Source organism: Hemitrygon akajei, chromosome 16 (assembly GCF_048418815.1).
Source record: "Hemitrygon akajei chromosome 16, sHemAka1.3, whole genome shotgun sequence".
NCBI classification, from domain to species: domain Eukaryota; kingdom Metazoa; phylum Chordata; class Chondrichthyes; order Myliobatiformes; family Dasyatidae; genus Hemitrygon; species Hemitrygon akajei.
In genome coordinates this window covers 69,542,070-69,565,482 of record NC_133139.1, presented here as the reverse complement: position 1 = coordinate 69,565,482, position 23,413 = coordinate 69,542,070, and the positions used below count along the sequence as shown (strand labels likewise).

The 23,413-nt window shown below is 46.9% G+C and overlaps 1 protein-coding gene across 3 annotated transcripts in view; it reads right to left on the bottom strand.

The window, feature by feature from the left end:
* Positions 1-23,413, bottom strand: part of notch3 (notch receptor 3) — a 209,945-nt gene that overhangs the window by 29,162 nt on the left and 157,370 nt on the right. For 2 of the 3 annotated variants that reach the window (XM_073069111.1, XM_073069114.1), the window contains 6 exons: positions 19,302-19,421; positions 18,998-19,150; positions 16,465-16,693; positions 11,330-11,531; positions 8,399-8,555; positions 6,511-6,695 (listed from right to left, as the gene is read on the bottom strand). In XM_073069111.1, the coding sequence (XP_072925212.1) occupies positions 6,511-6,695; positions 8,399-8,555; positions 11,330-11,531; positions 16,465-16,693; positions 18,998-19,150; positions 19,302-19,421 (1,046 nt within the window). The remainder of the gene's footprint in view (positions 1-6,510; positions 6,696-8,398; positions 8,556-11,329; positions 11,532-16,464; positions 16,694-18,997; positions 19,151-19,301; positions 19,422-23,413) is intronic. The other variant, XM_073069113.1, reaches the window with a different exon arrangement.

The window sequence follows — 23,413 nt, the reverse complement described above, 5'->3', positions numbered from 1 at the left end:
CACCAGAGCGAGACTCGCTTCATTCACGGCTTATTTCGTATCTGCACTCTTTCCATCAGCTCTGGGCTCAGCTTCACTTGCCACAGTAGTGGCAAAGCTGCTTCCTTTAGCTCGAGAATGAATCTGCGATCCAGTTTTGTTCTCACTTTCATTTACTGCCAATGATGCAGCTTTCTATTTCTTCCCCACACACTGGGCGTGTGGCCATCTTCACTTGCCCTTCCAAAAAAATCAACAATGTCAGTGAAAGTAACCTTACGGCTGCGCCTTTCGTGTAGTACACCGCCAAACTCCAAAGTCGATCGGTGTGTTTATTTACGGCAATCTTCATAATAGCAGGCGTGTCCAACTCATGCATGTCTTCCATAGCATTATAACACTCTCTGAGAAAAAGACTACCGTTCTGAAGAGCTTTGCGTCTTCCGATTTTCCACGAAGCCATTTCCATGAAGGCCACAGCAACTCAACAACAAAATGTTGCTGTAATATAGCTCGGGTCTTTAGACATTCTTCCTCCAGACTGGCCTGCTGGCAACTTTTGACAAGCTTGCTCAGGTGACCTTCACTGTACTGTTCGATAAAATAGAGATGGTCACCATAATCTTCAGTATTTCCTTCAATGCTATTCTTGAAAACCCTCATAAATGAAAGATACTGCAATGGATTGTCATCAGAGATTTGAATCTCTCTTTTAGGAGGAGATGCAATGTGTTGCATCACTACGCTTGTTATTTCCTTTCGCGTGCTTATGGCCTCCGTCTCAGTGTTTAAACCTGTATCACCTGAAGCATGAGTGTCATCACACTGTAAATGAACGTTCCCAGAAGCACTTCGCGTGTTATAAGTTCAGAGTGTCTCCATGGTGCGGGCTGAGAGTGAGCATCCTGAACTACCCCTTGGGGTTCAAACCCCATGGCTCAGAGGCATTTCATCCTCAGACGTATCCACATTGACATCGAGCATGCTGGATTTTCTCTCTTCCAACATAGCAACTCTCACCAGAGTACACTTAGCACCCACAGCACTTGAATCCCTTAGTACTTTAATTCGAGCCATTTCGGCTGCAATTTCTTTCTGGAACTTAAACTCTTCCATTTCTCTTCAAAGTTGCTCTTCCAAAGCATGCTTCATTTTCCCTTGAAGCTGTTCCTCCAGTTATTCCTAGTTTCTTCAAAGGTGTTCCCCATTTTCCTCCAAGGCGGGCTTATCCCTCAGTATCTGTGGTCTTGCATGTAACTCAGCTTAATCAACCTCCATGTTAAAGCATAGCAATGTGATATTAGACGCATGGGATATCTTGCCAACAAGAACGTGCTTCACACACCTTAGACACGCTGTCTCCCGTGCGTACGTCATCCTGTCACTCATCACCTTTATATGTAGTCACAGTTTACTGTTTGACTTTGTAAATATTTTCATTTCTCCCAGAGAACTGATCTCTACATGTTTGTTTAATTTCTCTCTTGGCTTCAAGGTCACTGCTTCCAGCTGAACACATTTTGTTTTCCAAGTGCGCAAACAAGACAAAGCAATGGCAGTTTCGATTCAGCTTTTCAACGACAGAAGGAACTCAGTTACTTCAATTCTTCAGTGTTTCAACAGAATCAAGGGTCAAACACTTCAGGCAACCTCCACTACGGTTTTCACATCCTCCAAATTGGACACAGCAATGTCTGACCACTTCAAAACTATGTTTCAAATTCAAACACACAGTGTGAACAACAAACAAGAAGGCCGTACTCACCACAAGCTGCTGTTCATTTGGCAAAACTGTCAAAATCTTTGCTGACAAAATGTGTTCGTTAAGGCAGTGCCAGAGACCAGCACAGACACAGGCACTGATTCACTGAGCCTGCGACGACCATCAAGTACCCATTTAAGATTAATCAGCACTGCAACATGGCAGTAAATGTAACATCATTACAGCACCAATGATCACCAACTGAGGTTCAATTCCCACTGCTGCCTGTAAGGAATTTATACATTTTCCCCCACAACTATGTGGGCTTCCTCCCACATCCCAAAGACACCAGTCAGGGTGAGAGTTAGTGAGTTGCCAGTACACTACGTTGTCAGCAGAAGCATGGTGACATTTGTGGGCTGCCAACAAATACAATCCTCACAAATTTGATTTGATGCAAACGAGCCATTTCCCTGTCTGTTTCTATGTACATGTGATAAATAAAGCTATTCTTTATCTGATCTCTGACACATTCCCATCAATTCTAGCACCTGAGGCGACAATTTAGAGGGCAACTAACCCGCTGACCGACATTTCTCAGCTGACCGATGATTAGCAATGTGTCAGCATGCAGGGAAACCCACTTGGACTTGTGATACGCTCCAGCTGCTCATACAACCATCCACACGTGGCCTCACGTGACCCTGATCGGGGGCTAAGCAGGTGCCCAGCGGTGGCCTGCAGACTAGCAGAGGGAAGGAGCACCTTACACCTCCATTGGTAGAGACGTATCTCCACCCTGCTACCCAATGATAATAATAATAATAAATAAATATGCAATAAATATCGAGAACGTGTGATGATGCGTCCCTGAAAGAGAGTTCAGAGGTGTGGGAACAGTTCAGTGATGGAGCAATGAGGTGAGTGAAGTTGTCCCCACTGGTTCACGCCAGATATTTGAGGGGTAACAACTGTTCCTGACACTGCTGGTGTGGGTCCTGAGACTCCTGTACCTTCTTCCTGATGCCAGCAGCGAGAAGGGAGCATGATCTGGGGCTTCTTGATGATGGATGCTGCTTTCCTGCATCAGCACTCTATGTAGATGTGATCAGCGATGAGGAGGGCCTTACCTGCAATATACTGGGATGTTTCAACTACTTTTTTTAGGATTCTCACTCAAAAGCATTGATGTTTCTATACCAGGTTGTGAGGCAACCATTCAATATATTCTCCATCGCAAATCCATAGGTTTGTCAAAGTATTAGAAGCCATGTCGAACCTTCGCTAACTTCTAACGAAGTAGAGGTGCTGCTACGCTTTCTTTGTAATTGCACTGAAATGCTGGGCCCAGGACAGGTCCTCCGAAATATTAACACCGAGGAATTTAAAGTTGCTGTCCCTCTCCACCTGTGATCCTCCGATGAAGACTGGCTCGTGGATCTCCTCCTGAAGACCACAATCAGCTCCTTGGTCTATCTGACACTGAGTGAGAGGTTGTGGCACCACTCAGCCAGAGTTTCAATCTCCCTCCCACGTGCTGATTTGTCACCCCCTTTGATTCTGCCTGTGACAGTGGTGTCATTGGCTTTGGAGCTGAGCTTAGCCACACAGCCAAAAGTGTGAAGCAGGTAGAGCAGGGGACTACGCACACACTTGTGGTGCACCTGTGCTAATGGAGATCGTGGAGGAGATGTTATTGCCAATCATCTACAAGTAAGGAAATGGAGGATCCAATTGCACAAGGTGCTGAGGCCAAGGTCTTGAAGGCTGCTGATTAGTTTTGAGAGGATGATGGTATTGAATGCCAAGCTGTAGTCGATGAAGAGCATCCTGATTAGCGAGGAATGTTTAAACTGTGTGTGTGGACAATGGGAACAACATCCCGAAGAATAGCGAACAGTTTATTTTCTGGCGCCTCTCCAGAAGGGAGCTGTTCAGGGTCTAATTAGAGGGCAAGAATCTTTCATGACAGCAATAAAAAATAAACATAAAATGGGAGGCACAGCACAGAGCGCTATTCCAGATCCAGTAATCCCAATCGGATTAATTCCCATTGTTGCCCACAAGGATTTCATGGCTTCTCCCCGCATGGGTCTTTTCCAGGTGCTCTGGTTTCCTCCCACATTACAAAGACAAACAGTTCAGGGCGCGTGAGCAGTAGGCCCTGGAAACATGGCAACACCTGCCGGCTGCCCATTACAACCCTCGCTGAATTTAAGAAACAATCTGCTGGAGGAGCCCAGAGGGTTTGAGCAGCAGCTGTGGGGAGGGGAGGTGGGGGGAACTGTCAACACCTCAGGTCAGAACCCTGCACCAGAAACCAGTCCAATGCAGAGTTTTGACCCAAATCGTCAACAGTTCCCCACTCTCTTGTGTCTCCAGTCTCTAACGACATTTTCTTGAATTGGTTTTTAATCACTGGAAAAGAATTTATTGGGAAGGAATTTTCAGGAGCTCCCTCTTTCTTTCCTGTGTAAATGCAAAACATTAAATCTGCAGATGCTGGAAATACACCGTACAACGAGACGATGATCCAGAGGGATTTCTCATTTCCCACCGGAAGGTACAGACTCTACGGTGGGTGGGAGGAAGGGCTTCCTATTGAAGGGTCTCACCTCACAGAATCAACTGTGGACCCCTCTCCGAAGATGCTGCCTGACCAGCTGAATTCCTCCAGCCCTCCAGCGTTTTGTGTGCAAAAAAAAACCTCCCTCTTTCATCCCACCCACCTGTGCAACACATAAACTCCAGGACAGGCTTCCGGGCCTCCAGTCTACAGGCTTCAATTTCCAGACTCTCAGATCAACCTTCAGACTTCGGTCTTTGGTATCAACCGCTGGACTAGCTGGTGGTGGGACTCCGAACTCCAGACACAAACTCCGATTGGGTGGACTCGCACAGAAGGTTTCTCTTTTGGGAGAATCTAGGGATCATTGTTTGGGAATAGGAGGTGCCAATTTAAGATAGTATGGAGATTATATTCTTTCTCCCTGCGGGCTCTATGTCTTATGGCGTACTCTTCCTGAAAGGCCAGTGGAAACAAAGTCCTTGAATACTTTTAAGGAAGAGGTGCAGAGATTCTTGATAAGTAAGGAGGTGAAGGATGTTTGGGCACAGGCTGGAATATAAATGACTGAGAGGACCAGGGGGTTCACCTGTTACTCATTCATATTTTTGGGATGATGCGTGGTTCAGCAGGCGGCCTTGTTCGGGGTAACGGTGATCCTTGCCGGATCTGCGCTCGTCCAGGCAACTGGGGAGGGTCCCGTCACATTCTGCCCCGTGCATCGCAGGTACTGGAAAAGCTGTGCAGAGACACGAAGTGAGCCACTCGCTGGAGGATTCCCAACCCCGGGCACAGCAACTGCGTCTTGGTTTCATTTAGAGATCTAGCATGGAATCAGGTCTTTGCAGCTGAGCACGACCAATCACGTCCAAGTAACCAATTAACCTACCGCCCTGCAAGTCCGTGGACTGTGGGAGAAAACTGGCGTACCTGGAGGAAACTCACGTGGTCACAGGGAGAACCTGAAAACTCCTTACAGACACCGGTGGAACTGATCCCAGGACAGTGGTGCGGTAATACACTACCCTGCCACCCCAGCGGAGCCTCTGATCAATGGCAGCTCGAGATCGGAGGACTTGACGGTGATACTTTGGAATGGTGCGACTACTGATGCTTTTAAATGCCCAGCCTTTCCATATGATTCAAGTGGCAAACCACTCAGCGATCTGACCGATGCCCTGTTCTGTATACAAGCTAAACTAACACACGCAGTCCAGGTTGGGCTCAGCAACATTCCATCCAATACAATCCTTAAACTCAAGAGATCCTGGAAATGCCAGAAATCCAGATTAACAGACACAGAATGCTGAGGAACACAGGCAGCGCCTGCCGAGAGGAACAGGCAGTCAATGTTTCAGTGCACGGCCCTCCGTCAAGACCGGAAAGGAAGGGGGAAGAAAGCAGAATAAGGAGGTGGGGGGGGAGGGAAGGGGAAGGAGTACAAGCTGGGCAGGTGAGAGGCAAGGTGGACGGGTGGGGGAGAGGGACTGAAGTGAGCAAATAGGAGGTGACAGGTGGAAAAGGTAAAGGGCTGAAGAAGAAGGAATTTAATAGGGTTAGCCTCTGACAATGGAGTTCAGCAACATTCAATTCAAAACAAATCTCTTTTCCCTTTTCTCTCCAGGAAAAGGTTGCTGCCTGACTTGTTCTAAAAATTTTATGGAAGGTACGTGCAAGAAAATAAAAGTTTGAAAGCTGTACAAATGCAACAGGACATTGAACACAACAGCAGAGTATAGTCTCTTCGACCCACAATGGTGTGCCGAACTTTTACCGCACTCTAAAATCAACCTAACTCTTCCCCCCCTACATAGCCATCCATGTGCCTATCTATCTTACAAAACCGTAATGTTTCTCGCTCTACCACCACCCCGGTAGGGCATTCCACACACCCACCACTCTGTGTAAAAAAACTTAACTCTGACATCCCTCTAAACACTGTAAATTTATGCTCCCCCCCCCGCCCCCCATATTAGCCATTTCTACCCTGGGAAAAAGTCTCTGGTTATCCACTTGATCTATCCCTCTCATCATCTCCAACAAATCACCTCTCACCCTCCTTCACTCCAAAGAGAAAGGTCCCACTGAATATTTTTCTCATAAGACGTGCTCTCTAATCCAGGCAGCATCCTGGTAAATCTCCTCTGCACCCTCTCTAAAGCTTCAACATCCGCCCTGTGATGGGGCAACCAGAATGGAGCACGATATTCCAAGTGAGAGACAGGGAACCTGCGGCGAGAGCAGCAAGCTGCCGGTTGCTCACCTCACATCGGTAGCCTCCGATGTAGCTCCTGCAGGTGGCGCCGTTGTGACACGGGCCGGAGGCACACTGGTCCACCTCGGTCTCACAGTAGCTGCCGGTGTAGGTCTTGGGGCAGACGCAGTAATGTGTGCTCCCGGCACTGAAGCACGACCCACCATGGTGGCAAAGCTGGGTGACGGCCACTCCTTTAGGGAAAAGCATGTTTCAAAATGAGAACTGAAGGCATTCGTTCCTGTATCATAAAATTCAAAAAAAAAGAGGTGGGGATGCACGGAGCAATGTTTTTATGCCGACGGCATCGGGGCCTGGAGAGGGTACCGGTGGAGGTGTATGCGACAGGGGTGTTCAAGAAGATTTTGGTTCAGCACGTACAATGCAGAGAATGGTTCAGGTGCAGGCGGAGGAGACTAGCTTAAATTGGCATCATGCTCGATCCAAATTACATTAATCAAATGATCTGTTCTGTAATGTTTCACGATCCACTTTGGGCCCCATATCCAAGAAAGGACGTGCTGACATTGGAGAGGGTCCAGAGGTTTACAAGAATTATCCTCGGAATGAAAGGGTTCATGTACAAGGGGCATTTGATGGCTCTGTGCATGATGGAGTTTAGATGAATGGGGGGGGGGGGGGGGGGATCTCAAATATTGAAAGCCGAGACAGAGTTGACATGGTGAGGAGGTTTTTAAATAGTGGGAGAGTCTAAGACCAGCCTCAGAATGGAAGGACGTCCTTCTAGAAAGGAGATAAGGAGGAATTTCTTTAGCCAGATGGCAATGAATCTGGAATTCATTGCCACAGACAGCTGTAGAGGCCAAATCATATTTGAAGTAGAGGAGGAAAGGTTCTTGATTTATACGGCTGTCAAAGGTCACGGGGAGAATGGGGTTGAGAGGGAAAATAAATCAGCCAGCAGACTCGATGGGCCGTATGAGTTATGATGACTTATGGACTAAAAGCTTCATACAAACTAAGCAGGAATGGAGCCGGTTTGTGAACAGCAGATTCAGAACACACGGCGCAATTTCTTGTTGAGTAACTGCGTGGGTTTTGTGGATGCAGTGGTGCTACCATCAAATGCAAGGAGTGACCGCGACGATCATGCAGGCCGTTTCGACCTGGTGCACGATGTCCCCCTACGTCCTTATGGTGCCAAGGACATCACTTCAGACTCGTGCACAGGGCAATCCCAACCCTTAGAGTCAGCTTACAGAGGCCAATTCATTTACCGACCTACCCACCTTTAGGAAATGGGGGAAGCCACAATGAGGAAATCCAACATGGTCCCAGGGAGAGCTAGAGTGCTTACCTATTTAGTTTTCAACATTAGCACGAACTTCCTCAAAACCCTCGAAATGTAAGGGTTTGAAGGAAGTTATCCGCGTTGGTTCATAACGGCCACAGAACCAGTATGGATAACTTTCTGCACCTCCACACTGAACTTATTCCACAATGGTACACTCTCCCAGAGACCCATTTTCAAGGACTCTACAACGCATGTTCTCGTATTATTCATCTATCTATCTGTTTATTTGCACAATTTAAATTCTTTTTCACATTGGTTGGTTGTTAGTCTTTGTGTGTAGCTTTTGCACTGATTCTATTTTATTTCTTTGTTCTACTGTGAATGCCTGCAAGAAAATGAATCTCAGGGTGGTATATGGTGACAGGTTCGTACTATTTTTTAATAATAATTGTTACTGATTATTATTTTTGAACTTTGAACAGGTTTGGAATGGTCCAGCACCTTTTGCAACTTCTACCATGTTAAGCCCACTATCCTGACACCTCCAGCTTCTATGTGACTTATTGTCGCGGTTTCATGCTTCTCCATACACCCTGAGCGGCTGCCGCAGCCCAGGAGCCACCGCGACGCAGGCTCCCTCACCTCTCTGTAACGCAGCGACTTCGCAGGACATGCTGGGGATGTCGCAGTAGCGTCCGGTCCAACCGCTCACACAGTCGCAGGTGAAGGACTGCCTCGTCACTCGACACTGCCCACCGTTCTTGCAGGGGAACTTGCTGCACCAATCCGTCGTCACCTGCTGGGGGGGGGGGGGGACAGAAGAAGGAGACCATCCCCATTAAATATTCTTATCAGGGCAAATTTCCTCGAGGCAGTGCAGTGCCACCCTGTGAGCTCGTGATGAACTGGGACAGAGAGAGACTAGTCCGGCTTCACTGTCCTCAAGAGGGAGAATCCATTCCACACAACTCCACCCTGACAACAAATCTGGGGACACACAGGAGGGCGTACAGGTGCCTCAGACCCTGTCTGCACTTTTCTGCTGCCTCAGTAAAGCAGCCAACATAATCAAAGACACCCCAGACATTCCCTCGTCCCCTCAGTGCCAACATCTCAAATGATGTTGGGCCCACATATTGATGCACTTATGAAGAAGACGCGCCAGCGGCTATACTTCATGAGGAGTTGAGGAGATTTGGTAACCATTTTCACAGGTACCATACAGAGCACTCTAACTGGTTGCATCACCGTCTGATATGGAGGGGCCACCGCACAGGATCAGGGAGATCTGCACAGCATTGTACATGCCAGCCAGCTCCATCATGGGAACTAGCCTCCCCACCATCAAGGACATCTTCAAACAGGCAATGCCTGAATAGGGCGGCATCCATCAACAGCCCTCTTCTCATTACTATCATCAGAGAGGAGGTTCAGCAGCCTAAAGCACACACTCAATGTCTTATGCCCCACCACAAGATTTCTGAATGGTCGTGAGCTCACGAGCATTGCCTCACCGTCGTTGCCCTCTTTGAACAACTTGTTTATTTTTATATAAGCTCTCAGGATAAGGCTTTTCATTCCAGAACTAAGGAGATGTCCTCCTTCTTCAAAGAAAGGGCTTCCCTTCCTTCACCATCAACGCTGCCCTCACCTGCATCACCACCATTTCGCGCAGGTCTGCCCTCACTTCATCCTCCCGCCACCCCACCAGAGATAGGGTTCCTCTTGTCCTCCACTACTACCCCACTAGCCTCTGGGTCCAGCACACAATTCTCCGTAACTTCCGTCACTTCCAAGTGGGTTCCACCACCAACCACATCCTCCCCTCCCCTGCAGGGATCGCTCCCTATGCGACTCCCTTGTCCGCTCATCCCTCCCAACTGATCTCCCTCCTGGCACTCATCCCTGCAAGCAGAATAAGTCCCACACCTCCTCTCTCACTACCATTCAGGACCCCAAACAGTCCTTCCAGGTGAGGCACCACCTCACCTCTGAGTGTGTTGTGGTCATCTACTGTACCTGGTGCTCCCGGTGAAGCCCCCTGTCCCAGACCTGATCTACACTGGGAGACCACTTCACCGAGCGCCTGCACTCCGCTCGCCAAAAGATCCGCGATCGCCCAGAGGCAACCCATTTTAATTCTAATTCCCATTCCCATTCCGACATGTCAGTCCATGGCCTCCCCTACTGTCGCAGGTTGGAGGAGCAACACCTTATACTCCGTCTGGATAGCCTCCAACCCGGTGGAACGAACATTGATTTCTCAAACTTCTGGTATTGCCCCCCTTTCACCATTCCCCATCCCTTTTCCCCTCTCTCACCTCATCTCCCCACCTGTCCATCACGCCCCTCTGGTTATCCTCCCCCTTCCCTTTTCCCCTCTCTCACCTCATCTCCCCACCTGTCCATCACCCCCCTCTGGTTACCCTCCCCCTTCCCTTTCTCCCTTCCATGGCCTTCTGTCCTCTCCCATCAGATCCCGCCTTCTCCAGCCCTGTATCTCTCTCACCAATCGTCTTCCCAGCTCCTTACTCCACCCCTCCCCCTCTCCCGGTTTCACCTATCACCTACCACCTTGCACTTCTTCCTCCCCTCCCGCACCTTCTTACTCTGACTTCTCATCTGTTTTTCCAGTCCTGATGAAGGGTCTCGGCCCAAAACGTCGACTGTTAACTCTTTCCCATAGATGCTGCCTGGCCTGCTGAGTTCCTCCAGCATTTTGTGTGTGTTGCTCAAATTTCCCAACGTACCGTATGTCAATGATAATAAACCCGACTCTGATCCAGAAGCCTGAAAGCACGTACGACAAGGCTCAAGGGCAGTTTCTACCTGACTATTGAATGGCTTCCTAGTGTAAGATGGACTCTCTACTCCACACCCTCCCTTGTGATGACCTTACACCTGACTGTCTACCTGCACTGGAATGTTCCTGTAGCAGCTACACTTTCTTCTGCATTCAGTTATCACTTTACCTTGCTCTGCCTCAGTGCACTGTGTAATGACCTGATTTGTATCAACAGTGTGCAAGACAGGTTTTTCACTCAGTACATGTGACAATAATAAACCAATTCCAATCTCACCAACATCAGTGGGTGCAGTCAGGCTGTAAATAATGGGTAAGTTATTATGTACAGTTAGTTACTGGAGGGGGTGTAGAATGGGAATCCTGGATGTCAGACAAGGTGGGGGAGTACACAGGAAAAAGGGAGGAGGGCAGGTGGGGAGACAGGGAAATAAAGGGACAGAGTGAGGGAGGAGAGAGAGGGAAAGAGAGCATGTATGCAAAATGGAGGGATGGTAAAGAAGAAGAGGTGAGGAGAGACAGGGAGGAACACAGAGAGAAAGACAACAATAGAGAGACAGGGACTTGGGGAGAGAGACAACGAGAGAAAAGGAGAGACGGGGAGAGAAAGAGATGGAGAGAGAGACAGAGAGATGGGGTAGAGAGAGAGAGAGAGGGAGAGATAGAGACACAGGGACAGGGAGGGAGACGGGGAGAGAAGAATCAAGTAAAAAAGATATACAGAGGAGATATGGAATTACACAAGAGATACAGTGTCAAACAAAGCTCACCTGACACCGGTCCCCTGTGTAACCATGGGGACAGGTACACCTGTAAGACTCCAGCCCATCGACGCACACCCCACCATTCAGGCATGGCTGGGAATAACATTCGTCAATGTCATGTTGGCAATTGGAACCGGTGAAGCCCGAGCGACAGTAGCAGGTGTACATGTTAATACCGTCTATGCAGGTCCCTCCATTGAAACAGGAGCTGAAATAAATAGTAAAATTAACATTTGCCCTCTGATGTGAAGCAGTTCTGACCACAATCAGGGTTTTCATGTTGTGGTGGTCACGCCAGACCCTCTCAATAACCGCTGGCAGGTCCCAGCGAATATCAAGCAGGATATTCTGCTGCACCGGCTGAAAAATAATCGACCATAAAATATTGGAGAACAATTAGGCCACTGCATCCATCGAGACTTCTGAACCATTCTCTTGCCTTCTCCCCATAACCTGCAAATCCCTGACTAGTCAAGTACCTGTCAACCTCCACTTTAAACGTACCCTGGCCTCCATGACAATGAGTTTCACAGATTCACCATTCCTTGGCTAAAGAGATTTGTCCTCATCTCCGTTCTCAAGGGATGTTCGTGTATTCTGAGTCTGTATTCTCTGGTCCTAGACTCCCTCACTACAGGAAATATCCTCTCCATGCCCATTCTGTCTCGGCCTTTCAACACAGGGTAGCTTTCAATGAGACTATCCCTCATTCTTCTAAACTCCAGCAATTACAGGCCCAGAGCCATCAAACGCTCCTCCAATTTCATTCCCAATATCCGTATCATGAGCTTCCTCTCCAAACCAGCACATCCTTTCGACATCACCATGCAAGAAGATTGTCTGATTATGACCTTGAACTGACATAACCTAATCTAGTGCACTATTTATTAGCTGACCGGAAACAGGTGTCTAGACTAAGTCCTTGTTGAAAATGTTTTGCCTGAACAAAGTCTACAATTTTAGTTTGATTAACCGTAGCAGTGTGCACTGCTTCAGTTAACTAGTCTCTTCAACAAGAACAAGCTGTAATTGGCAACTCACCCAGAAGGTAAATGCGAGACATACTCTCCCCTCCTCCCCCTTTTCCATTCTCCATTCCGGCTCCCCTCTTTCACCCTCTCTTCTCCTCACCTGCCTATCATTCCCTTCTGGCAGCCCTCTTGGTTAGTCTCAGTGCAGGAGCAAGCTGAGACAGCTGTTCAGCTGGGATGGCTTTACACTCAGTGGCCACGTTATTAGGCACACCTGCTAGTTAATGGAAATATCTAATCAGCCAATCACGTGGCAGCAACTCAACGCATAAAAGCATGCAGACATGGTCAAGAGGCTCAGCTGTTCTTCAGACCAAGCATCAGAAGAAGAAAGAAATGTGATCTAAGTGACTCTGATTGTGTAATGTTTGTTGGTGCCAGACAGGGTGGTTTGAGTATCTCAGAAACTGCTAATGTTCTGGGATTTTCATGCAAGACAGTCTCTACTGCTTACAGAGAATGGTGTGAAGAACAAAAAACATCCAGTGAGTGGCAGTTCTCTGGGCAAAAACACCTCGTTAATGAGAGAGGTCAGAGGAGAATGGCCAGACTGGTTGAAGTTGACAGGAAGGGGACGGCATCTCAAATAACCACGCAATACAACAGGGATGTGCAGAAGAACATCTCTGAACACACGACACGTTGAACGTTGAAGTGGATGGGCTACAGCAGCAGAAGACCACGAACGTACACTCAGTGGCGACTTGGTTAGGTACATAATCTGATCAGAGTAAGATCTGAAACGTATGCGTAAAGAACATTAAATCTGAAAACTGGGAAGGCATAGATAGACCTGAAGGAAATATGAGCAAGAGGGAGCTTTGCTTCATGTGAATAACCTCTGCTGTCCTGCGGAGAACGAACAGCAGGAGAGACCGAACACCCGGAAGACCCAACCACCAGCCACAGGCATCACTTACTCCTGCCCACACGGCAGCAGAACATGTGGAATACAGAGCTGCCTCTCCACCCACCTGAGGACCCGCCAAAAGACAAACCCGAGGGGAACATCCTACTCGACTCCAATGATCGCACTACTCTGTGCGAAGAAACGTATGAAAAGCTGCCTCGTGAGACGACCAACAGCAATAACCAGAAGGCCACCAGTCCCTGAGAAGGAACTGCTGCGTTGAAATCTGACCAGGTTCTTCCAGAATGAGTAATACTTAAAATGCAAGTTGTGGATTTTGAAGATGAGAAATTAACTAAGGAATTGTGCAACCTAAAGAGTTAATGAGTTCTGTTTAAAACTAAGTGAATCTTTCAGCAGTTTGAGCTGATCTTGATTAAGATAGGAGCTTAGTTATTAAGCCAAAGCCTTGTTTAATATCTCTTATCATGTGATATACTTAATTGGCAGTGTCCCAATCAAACATGGTTCTAGGCAGGTTTACTCAGTCTATAACTAAAGTTTCACAGTCATCCCAGAGTACACAAATTGACATTACTACACCCTTCCAAGTGCTGGGATGAATTATGGATGTATGAACCTTGTGCACCTCACAATACTTTGATTGAGCTAGGATATTTTGAGTGTTTGGAGTCTTTAGACAATCCATGGGAATCTCTTTGTCCCAGTGAGGTGTTTGCTTTATCGGTAATTCTTTGTCACTGTTGAAATTGTACTTAATCACCTGCAGCTATATTTGTACTTAAAGGATAGCAAAATTTGACATATTTCATTTTATTCAGAGATAAAAACATGATAACAGGCCCTTCCAGCCAATGAGCCCATGGCGCCCAAACATCAATTAACGTGTATGCCTTTGGGATGTGGGAGAAAAATGGAGCAACCAGAACAAGCCCATGCAATCATGAGGAGAACGTACAAACTCCTCACAGAGAACGGAATCTGGTCGCCGGCACTGTACAGCGTGGCGCTAACCGCTGCACTACCGTGCCACTCCTGAACTCGAACTAAACCTACTCTGAGTTCAGGGAGATTTTCCTCAACAGGGATCCCCTATCCGTCAGCTTGTGATAATTAAAACCCTGCTGCGTCAACAGATCTACATGGCTCATCAGAGCACAACAGCTTTGACAGGCTGAAACATACAAGCCAAAACTTGCAAGCTTAAATTTACTGCCTTCTATTTCCCAATCCTATTGAGCTCACTTGGAAAAAGAGTGAAATATAAACATGTTGCCAAACTCAGGAGTAACATTAACATCCATTCGAACTGCAGGGAGTTGTGAACACCTAGTCCATCATGCAAAGCAGCCTCCCCTCCATTGACACCAATTACACATCTCGCTGCCCCAGGAAAACAGCCAATGAAATCAAGGAGCCCTCCCAGCCAGGTCATTCCCTTTCTCCTCCCTCCCATCGGGCAGAAGATATGAAAATTTGAGAACATGGACCACCAAGTTCAAGGTCGTCTTCTAACCCACTGTTATCAGACTCTTAAATGGACCTCTCAATGGCTAAATATATGAGAAGTCAGGTGACCTGCTTTGCCCCCAGCACATAGATGCCATCACAAGGAAGGTGCTCCAACTTCTTTACTTTCTCAGGAGGTTAAGAAGGTTCGGCTTGTCACCAAATGCTCTAACAACCTTCTACGGAGGTAGTGCTGGAAGTATCCCGGCTGGGTACAGCAACTTGAACGCACAGGAATGCAAGAAGCTGCAGGAAGTAGCGGACGCAGCCCAATTTATCATGGAAACATCCCCTCTCCACCATTAGCCGTATCTACAGGAGGCGCTTCCTCAAGAAGGCAACATCTCCACCATCTAGGTCTTGACTTTTTCTTGCTGCTGCCATTAAGTAGGAGATGCAGAAGCCTGAAGGCCCACCCCATCAGGTCAAGAACAGCCACTTCCCTTCAAACAATCAGTTCCTGAAACTACCTGTGCAACCATAACCGCTGCGGTTTAGCAACACTATAACCACGTTGATCAGTCAGCACCAGAACGGACAATGCGTTTTTTTTCTTGTACAACTTGTTCATAATTTATTTGTGAATGCTCCTTTACTGACACTAGGTAGTAAGCTTTTCATTGCACCTGTTCACACATGTACTTGTGCATATGACAATAAACTTGATTTTGGCTGGAACATGACCTTTTGATCTACCTGTTGGTGGCCTTTGAAATGTATTTTGTCTTCCTGCACTGCACCTCCTCTGTAATGGCGACACTCCCTACATTCCTCATTCTGTTTTACAGCATTGATGTACCTTTGTAGGGACAGATCTATTTGGATGGCATGCAAAAGCCTTTTGCTGTATCTTGGTACACGTGACAATAGTAACCAATTCTGGCATGTCCAGCAACACCCAATAAGCTTGGTTAGGTACCAGAGAGAATGGTAGGCCACTGAGGGGTGGAGAAAAACAGAGGGATCTGGCAATACAGATCCACAATCTCTTGAAAGTGGCATCGCAGAAAAGTGGTGTTGTGTCGTGATCTTTTGGCCTTAATGAATCGAAGTATTGAGTCCAGGAGTTGGGATGTTGTGTTAAATGTTGCTGAGGTGTGATTGTGGAGTATTGTGTGCAGATCTGGTCACCTACCTACTATAAAGATATCAACAAGATTGGAAGAGAACAGAGATAATTTACAAGGATGTGGCAAGGATTTGAGGACCAGAGGTATAGGGAAAGGGTGAATAGGTCTGGAGGTAGGAGAATGAGGAGAGATTTGATAGAGGTATACAAAATTATGTGGGGTATGAGTAACTGCAAGAATTTTCCACTGAGGTTAGGTGAGACGAGAACTGGAGATTAAGGGTGAAAGTTGAAATTTTAAAGAGAACCATGAGGGGATCTTCTTCACTCAGAGGCTGGTGAGAGTGTGGAACGAGCTGCCAGCAGAAGTGGCGGATGTGGGTTTCCTTTCAGTATTTTAGAGAAGTTTGGGTACGTCCATGGACGGGAGGTTTCGTAGGGTTATAGTTCAGGTGTAGATCAATGGGACTAGGCAGAATAGTAGTAGACTAGATGGGCTGAAGGGTCTATTTTTGAGCTGTAGTGCTGTATGACTCTGAAGTGCTGAGAATGCCAGATTTGAAAATCTTACTGTAATATCAGCTTGCAGTGCAGCTTGGGGAGTTGTGAGCTAGTGGCACACTCATGTAGTGCGGTAGGGAGAGCAGCTTGACTCACTGACCTTTCTGTGCAGTCCTGAATGTTGTTCTCACAGTGAAGACCACTGAACCCAGCCTTGCAGCTGCAGGTGTAGCTGTTGACGTAGTCCGTGCAGGTGCCTCCATTGCGGCACGGGCTGCTCTCGCACTCGTCGACCTCGTCCGCGCACTTGGCGCCCGCGAAGCCCGGCAGGCAGCTGCAGACAAACGAGTTGACGCCATCCAGGCAGGAGCCACCATTCACGCAGGGGTCTGGGGCGAGAAGAACAAAAAGTTAACGTCCGCACTTCATCTCACCCACAGAAACGTGGCAAGCTTTTAGGTTATTACGAAGTGCAGCAGCCCACTTGTGGGCAGGAAGCTCCTATTGTCAAGGGGTAAATGGGAGGGAGGGTGTGGTAGGGTACCAGGAATGTGGACATGACATCACAAGCAAATCAGCTTATTAATTGGCAGAGAAGGCTCAGAGGCTAGTGGCTGTCACTATTTTGGAACTTTGACAGAGTCAGAAGAGTTCCACAAAAATAATTCCAAGAATAAAGGAACTTAGTTATGTTGATCAACCAAAGAAGGGACTACCATTCTTGTAAACGATAAGAACGCATAGAGATTGGAGCAGAATTTAGAAGGGTCGAGGCAGAGAGAACCTCTTAATTTTGGCAACATATCAATACCCAATGGAAGCAGAGTGAAGGTAACTGATAGAAGAACCAAAAACGCCATGAGGAAAACTTGTTGGAGTTGTTAGTGTCGGAAAAACACTACCACGGATGTGGAAGCAGATTGAGTTGTCTCGTGCAAAAGAGAGCTGGACAAGTATCTGAAAGCTTGCCAGACAAGAGGGAATGGGAAAGGCAATGGAGCTTGGATAGTCTTACACAGAGCCAGTACAGATTTAAAGGGCTGAATAGCAAACTCCTCACTGTGACTCTGTGAGTCGAGCACGGTGGCTAGGCCTCAGGGCTCAGATCCCAAGGCCCTGCCCCCAGAACACACAGACGACCACTCACAGCGCACCGCTGTTCAAGATTCAAGATCGTTTATTGTCATTCTTCTGTCCACGCGTGTAAAGGAGAACAAACCGTTACTCCGGATCCAATGCAGCATAAAGAAACAAAGTAAACATAAATATAAAGCAATCCTATAAAACACAGTGTACAAGTAATTGTTGAGTCTGGCCATACACATGCTTCTATACATAGACTGATTGTATGTACACAGTATAGCGCGGGCATTCCGTAAGTTCAGAGCTCAATTCCAACACCGTCTGTGAGCAGTTTGTACGTTCACCCCATGGCCATGTGGGTTTCCTCCCACAGTCTAAAGACGAACCAGTTAGTAGATTAATTGGTCATTGTAGGCTGTCCAGTGATTAGGTCCGTGTTAAGTAAGAGGATGGCGTGGCTTGCTGGGCCACAAGGGCCTGTTCCACGCTGAATCTCAGAACAAATAAATAAAACAAGGTGAGTCTGTCAGGAAATAAGGAAGTGACCAAGTTACTCTCGGCAAGAGGATCTCCTCTAGGTAGCAGTAGGGTATATGGAAACACAGTAGGTCAGTGTCTGTGTCGATGTCGGAATGAGCTGTGGAGTATAAGCGTAAAATGGCAGTGCATGGTTGGGGGGGTCAAAGGTGCTGAGGGGCTGTGGAGAGTAGTGGCTAATGTAGATAGCTTAAGGCCTTTAAACAATATCCATTAAAAACTATTCAAATAAATGATTGAAAAGAAGTTTTAAAAAGTAAACAAATGCAATGTAAAGCATCAACTATTAAAAATTAATGGAAAGTAATTTTCCATTAAGTGTTGGACCTCCTGCGCTGACCCTCGTCATTAGGCTGGGGGGCAGATGTGGCCCAGCGAATCTGCCTCCACCATTCGATCCAGCGCTGAGTCATGCAGCAGAGTTGGGAGTTGCACGTGTTGGACCCTCACCTCTGACCTCTATTTCCCAGCAGAGGGGTGTCAGAGCCAGAGAAGGGCTGAAAGGCCCGTGGCCACACTTGCGAACGGCGAGTTCTGGTTTTGTGTTTGGGGTCAATGGCTTTTCACTTTAAAATACAAGCAGCTGAATTTTTATATTATTCTACTTAAACATACACCACAGTAACAGGCCCTTGCGCCCTACTGCACCCATGTGACCAATTCATCTTCTAACCCGTACGTCTTTGGGATACGGTAGGAAGCCGGAACACTCAAGAGGAAACCCATGGGGTCACGGAGAATATACAAACTGCGTGCAGACAGCAGCGGGATTTGAATTGGGTCGCGGGCACTGCAATATCACGCTAACCACTACTCCACTGCAGTTGAGGGAAGTGATTTCAAGTGCACGGGTGAGGATGCACAGAGCCCCAGCAGACATGGGGGAAGTTAGGATAGGTAAAAAGAACTGAGCAGGGGAAGATGGAGCCTAATCCGGGGACAGAATGGGATTTCTCTCTCTCTCGGTTTAGGAACAACTGAGGAAGGGGAAGCAAAACCGTGGAGGAACGTCTCGTGTTGCACTAGCTCTCAAGCAGTGAGCACTGATTGTTAGATCACTAATAAATACTCACTTGGATTACAGTCATTGACGTCGGTCTCACAGTCATGACCTGCAAAGCCCGGCCCACACGTACAAATATAACTCCCCAGCGTGTTGGTGCAAGTGCCTCGATTCTTGCAAGGGTTGGATGCACACTCGTCAACATCCACTTGACAGATGCGTCCTGGGGCCGTGGGTGTGTGTGTGGGAAAAGGGGAAAAAGAAAACCGTAAGGACATGGATCACTCTGCATTAATCATTGTGCACAAGCACCACACACAGAATTATTATCTCCAGCCCCCACTGCCAGGGAAGGATTCCTGCGTCCCCGTTACCTTGCCAGCCATCTGCACAGGTGCACACAAAGTCCTCGTAGTCAAGTGTGTGGTCACAGAAGCCACCGTTCTCACAGGGGTTGGGGGAACATGGAACCAGCACATTCTCACAGTTTTCACCTGCAGACAGAGGAAGGCACAAGTGTCACTGGTTTTATTTTTTTGGTCTATGGGAGTTCTGTTTGTGGGACTCTGGGTAACACAGATGCCTTGTGCAGGAAGGCACAGAGTCGAATGTACTTCCTAAGAAGGTTGGCGTCATTCAATGTCTGTAGTGAGATGCTGAAGATGTTCTATAGGTCAGTTGTGGAGAGCGCCCTCTTCTTTGTGGTGGCGTGTTGGGGAGGAAGCATTAAGAAGAGGGACGCCTCACGTCTTAATAAGCTGGTAAGGAAGGCGGGCTCTGTCGTGGGCAAAGTACTGGAGAGTTTAACATCGGTAGCTGAGCGAAGGGCGCTGAGTAGGCTACGGTCAATTATGGATAACTCTGAACATCCTCTACATAGCACCATCCAGAGACAGAGAAGCAGTTTCACTGACAGGTTACTATCGATGCAATGCTCCTCAGACAGGATGAAGAGGTCAATACTCCCCAATGCCATTAGGCTTTACAATTCTACCGCCAGGACTTAAGAACTTTTTAAAAGCTATTATTAATGCTTTTTGAGATGGTGATTTAGATGCATATCATATTTTTTTTTTACTGAGTTAAGTATTGTATGTAATTAGTTTTGCTACAACAAGTGTATGGGACATTGGAAAAAAGTTGAATTTCCCCATGGGGATGAATAAAGTATCTATCTATCTATCTATCTATCTATCTATCTAAATGCTTCCACAGGACTGTCTTGTTAATCTCACCTCAGGTGGTACTGGTGGGAATCTCCATTTCTCTCTCCCTCTGCAAACCCACCAACAGCATCAGCAGGACATTTTTTTTGTAAGCCCAATCAGTGGCGTTAACAGGATTCATTTTTGTAAACTCATGAATTGGGCTCTCTCTGTAAACCCATCCAATGGCCTGAACAGGATTATCTCCATAAACCCACCCAATGGCCTGAACAGGGCCATCTCCATAAATCCATCCAATGGCCTGAACAGGATTATCTCCATAAACCCACCCAATGGCCTGAACAGGGCCATCTCCATAAACCCATCCAATGGCCTGAACAGGGCCATCTCCATAAACCCATCCAATGGCCTTAACAGGATTATCTCCATAAACCCATCCAATGGCCTGAACAGGATTATCTCCATAAACCCATCCAATGGCCTGAACAGGGCCATCTCCATAAACCCATCCAATGGCCTGAACAGGATTATCTCCATAAACCCATCCAATGGCCTGAACAGGGCCATCTCCATAAACCCACCCAATGGCCTGAACAGGATTATCTCCATAAACCCATCCAATGGCCTGAACAGGGCCATCTCCATAAACCCATCCAATGGCCTGAACAGGGCCATCTCCATAAACCCATCCAATGGCCTGAACAGGGCCATCTCCATAAACCCACCCAATGGCCTGAACAGGATTATCTCCATAAACCCATCCAATGGCCTGAACAGGGCCATCTCCATAAACCCATCCAATGGCCTTAACAGGATTATCTCCATAAACCCATCCAATGGCCTGAACAGGGCCATCTCCATAAACCCATCCAATGGCCTGAACAGGGCCATCTCCATAAACCCATCCAATGGCCTGAACAGGATTATCTCCATAAACCCATCCAATGGCCTGAACAGGATTATCTCCATAAACCCATCCAATGGCCTGAACAGGGCCATCTCCATAAACCCATCCAATGGCCTGAACAGGATTATCTCCATAAACCCATCCAATGGCCTGAACAGGGCCATCTCCATAAACCCATCCAATGGCCTGAACAGGGCCATCTCCATAAACCCACCCAATGGCCTGAACAGGATTATCTCCATAAACCCATCCAATGGTTTTAAGAACATAGAACTTAGAATAGTATGGGCTATGATGTTGTGCCGACACTTTAACCTGTCCCTATATCAATCTAAGCCTTCCATCCTATGTTGCCCTCCATTTTTCTTTCATCCATGTACAGTATGTCTTAAATATCCCTAATGTACCTGCTTCTACCACGCTTGGCAGTGCATTACATGTGGCTACCACTTTCTGTGTAATAAACCTGCCTCTGACAAACATCTCCCCTAGATTTTCCTATCAATGCCTTTTAAGTTATGCTTCCTTGTGTTAGCCATTCTGCCCTGGGAAAATGTCTCTGGCTTTTCATTCGATCTATGCCTCTCATCATCTTGTATGCCTGCATCTTAACAGTACCATCTCTATGAACCTAACCATTGTGTCAGGTTCAATCCAGAAACCCTCCAATGGTGTGAGTCAACATCTTTCTGTAAACCCCCAATGATCTTAATGTGACTCCATACTCCCAAATTACTTTTGGAGTTTCAGAGCAAGGTGTTGCACTCTGGGAGATTAAATGTAAGGGGAAAGTGTACAATAAGTGGCAGGACCTTTAACAGCATTGATGTTCAGAGGGATATTGGGGTTGGTCGAAGTTCATAACTCCCTAAAAGTGGATGCACAAGTATACAGGGTGTTAAAGAAGGCATATGGCATGCTTGTTAGTCCTGATGATAGGTCTTAACCCGAAATGTCAATTGTTTACTCTGTTCCACAGATGCTGCCTTGCCTGCTAAGTTCCTCCAGCATTTTGTGTGTGTTGATACGGCATGCTTGCTTTTATTAGTCAGGCAACTGAGTATAAGAGGCAAAAAGGCACAGGAGACTGCAGATGCTGAAATTAAGAACAACGAACAATCTGCTGGAGGACCTCAGTGGGCTGAGCAGCTGTGGAACAAAAGGAACTGTCGATCTTTGGGGTCAAAGCTGGACATGAGGAACAATAACATTCAGAAGTCATGTTTTAGCTGTATAAAAGTCTTGTTAAACTATGCTTGGTGTTTTCTAGTCTTGAATTACAGAAGACCAATTGAAATACTTCAATGCCAATGGAAATGATAGATGCAGGGTGGATTTCAACATTTTAGAGAAATTTGGACAGGTACATGATTGGGACGGGTATGGTCTGGATTCAGGTCAATGGGACTAGGCAGATTATAGTTTGGCACAGACTAGGGCCAAAGGGCCTGTTTCTGTGCTGTAGTGCTCTAGGACTCTATCATAGAGTCTATCAACCTCTGCCTTAAGTATACATAAACCTATTAGAAAATAGCCAACCCTTTCATTTCTCCTTCTAAATTGCATGACTATACATTTCCCGACACTGTATTCCATCTGCCACTTCTTTGCCCATTCTCCTAATCTAAGTCCTTCTGTAGCCTCTCTACTGTTTCAAAACTACCTGGCCTCCACCTATCTTTGTACAGTCTGCTAACTTTGCAACAAAGCCATCAATTCCATCATCCAAATCATTAACATATAACATAAAAAGAATCGGTCACAACACAGACCCCCGTGGAACATCACTAATCACCGGCAGCCAACAAGAAAAGGCTCCTTTTATTTCCACTCTTTGTCTCCTGCCAATCAGCCACTGCTTTATCCGTGCTAGAATCTTCCCTGCAATACCATGGGCTCATGCTTATTCAGCAGCCTCAGATGTGGAAACTTGTCAGTGACCCTCTGAAAATCCAAATGCACAATATCAACTGATTCTCCTTTGTCTATTCTGCTTGTTATTTCTTCAAAGAATTCCAACAGATTTGTCAGGCAAGATTTTCCCTTGAGGAAACCATGCTGACTATGGCCTATTTTATCATGTGCTTCCAAATACCCAGAAACCACATCCTTAACAATTGACTCCAACATCTTCCCAACTAGGGAGGTCAGACTAGCTGGACTATAATTTCCTTTCTTCTCCCACTCTTCTTCTTCTTTAAGAGTGGAGTGACATTTGTAATTTTCCAGTCTTCCAGATCCATTCCAGAATCTAGTGATTCTTGGAAGATAAATACTAATGCCTCCACAATCTCTTCAGTCACCTCTTTCAGAACCCTGGGATGTACACCATCTGTTCTCGGTGACTTCAAACTTACAGTTTCCCAAGAACCTTCTCCCTGGTGATGGTAACTTCACACACTTCATGACCCTT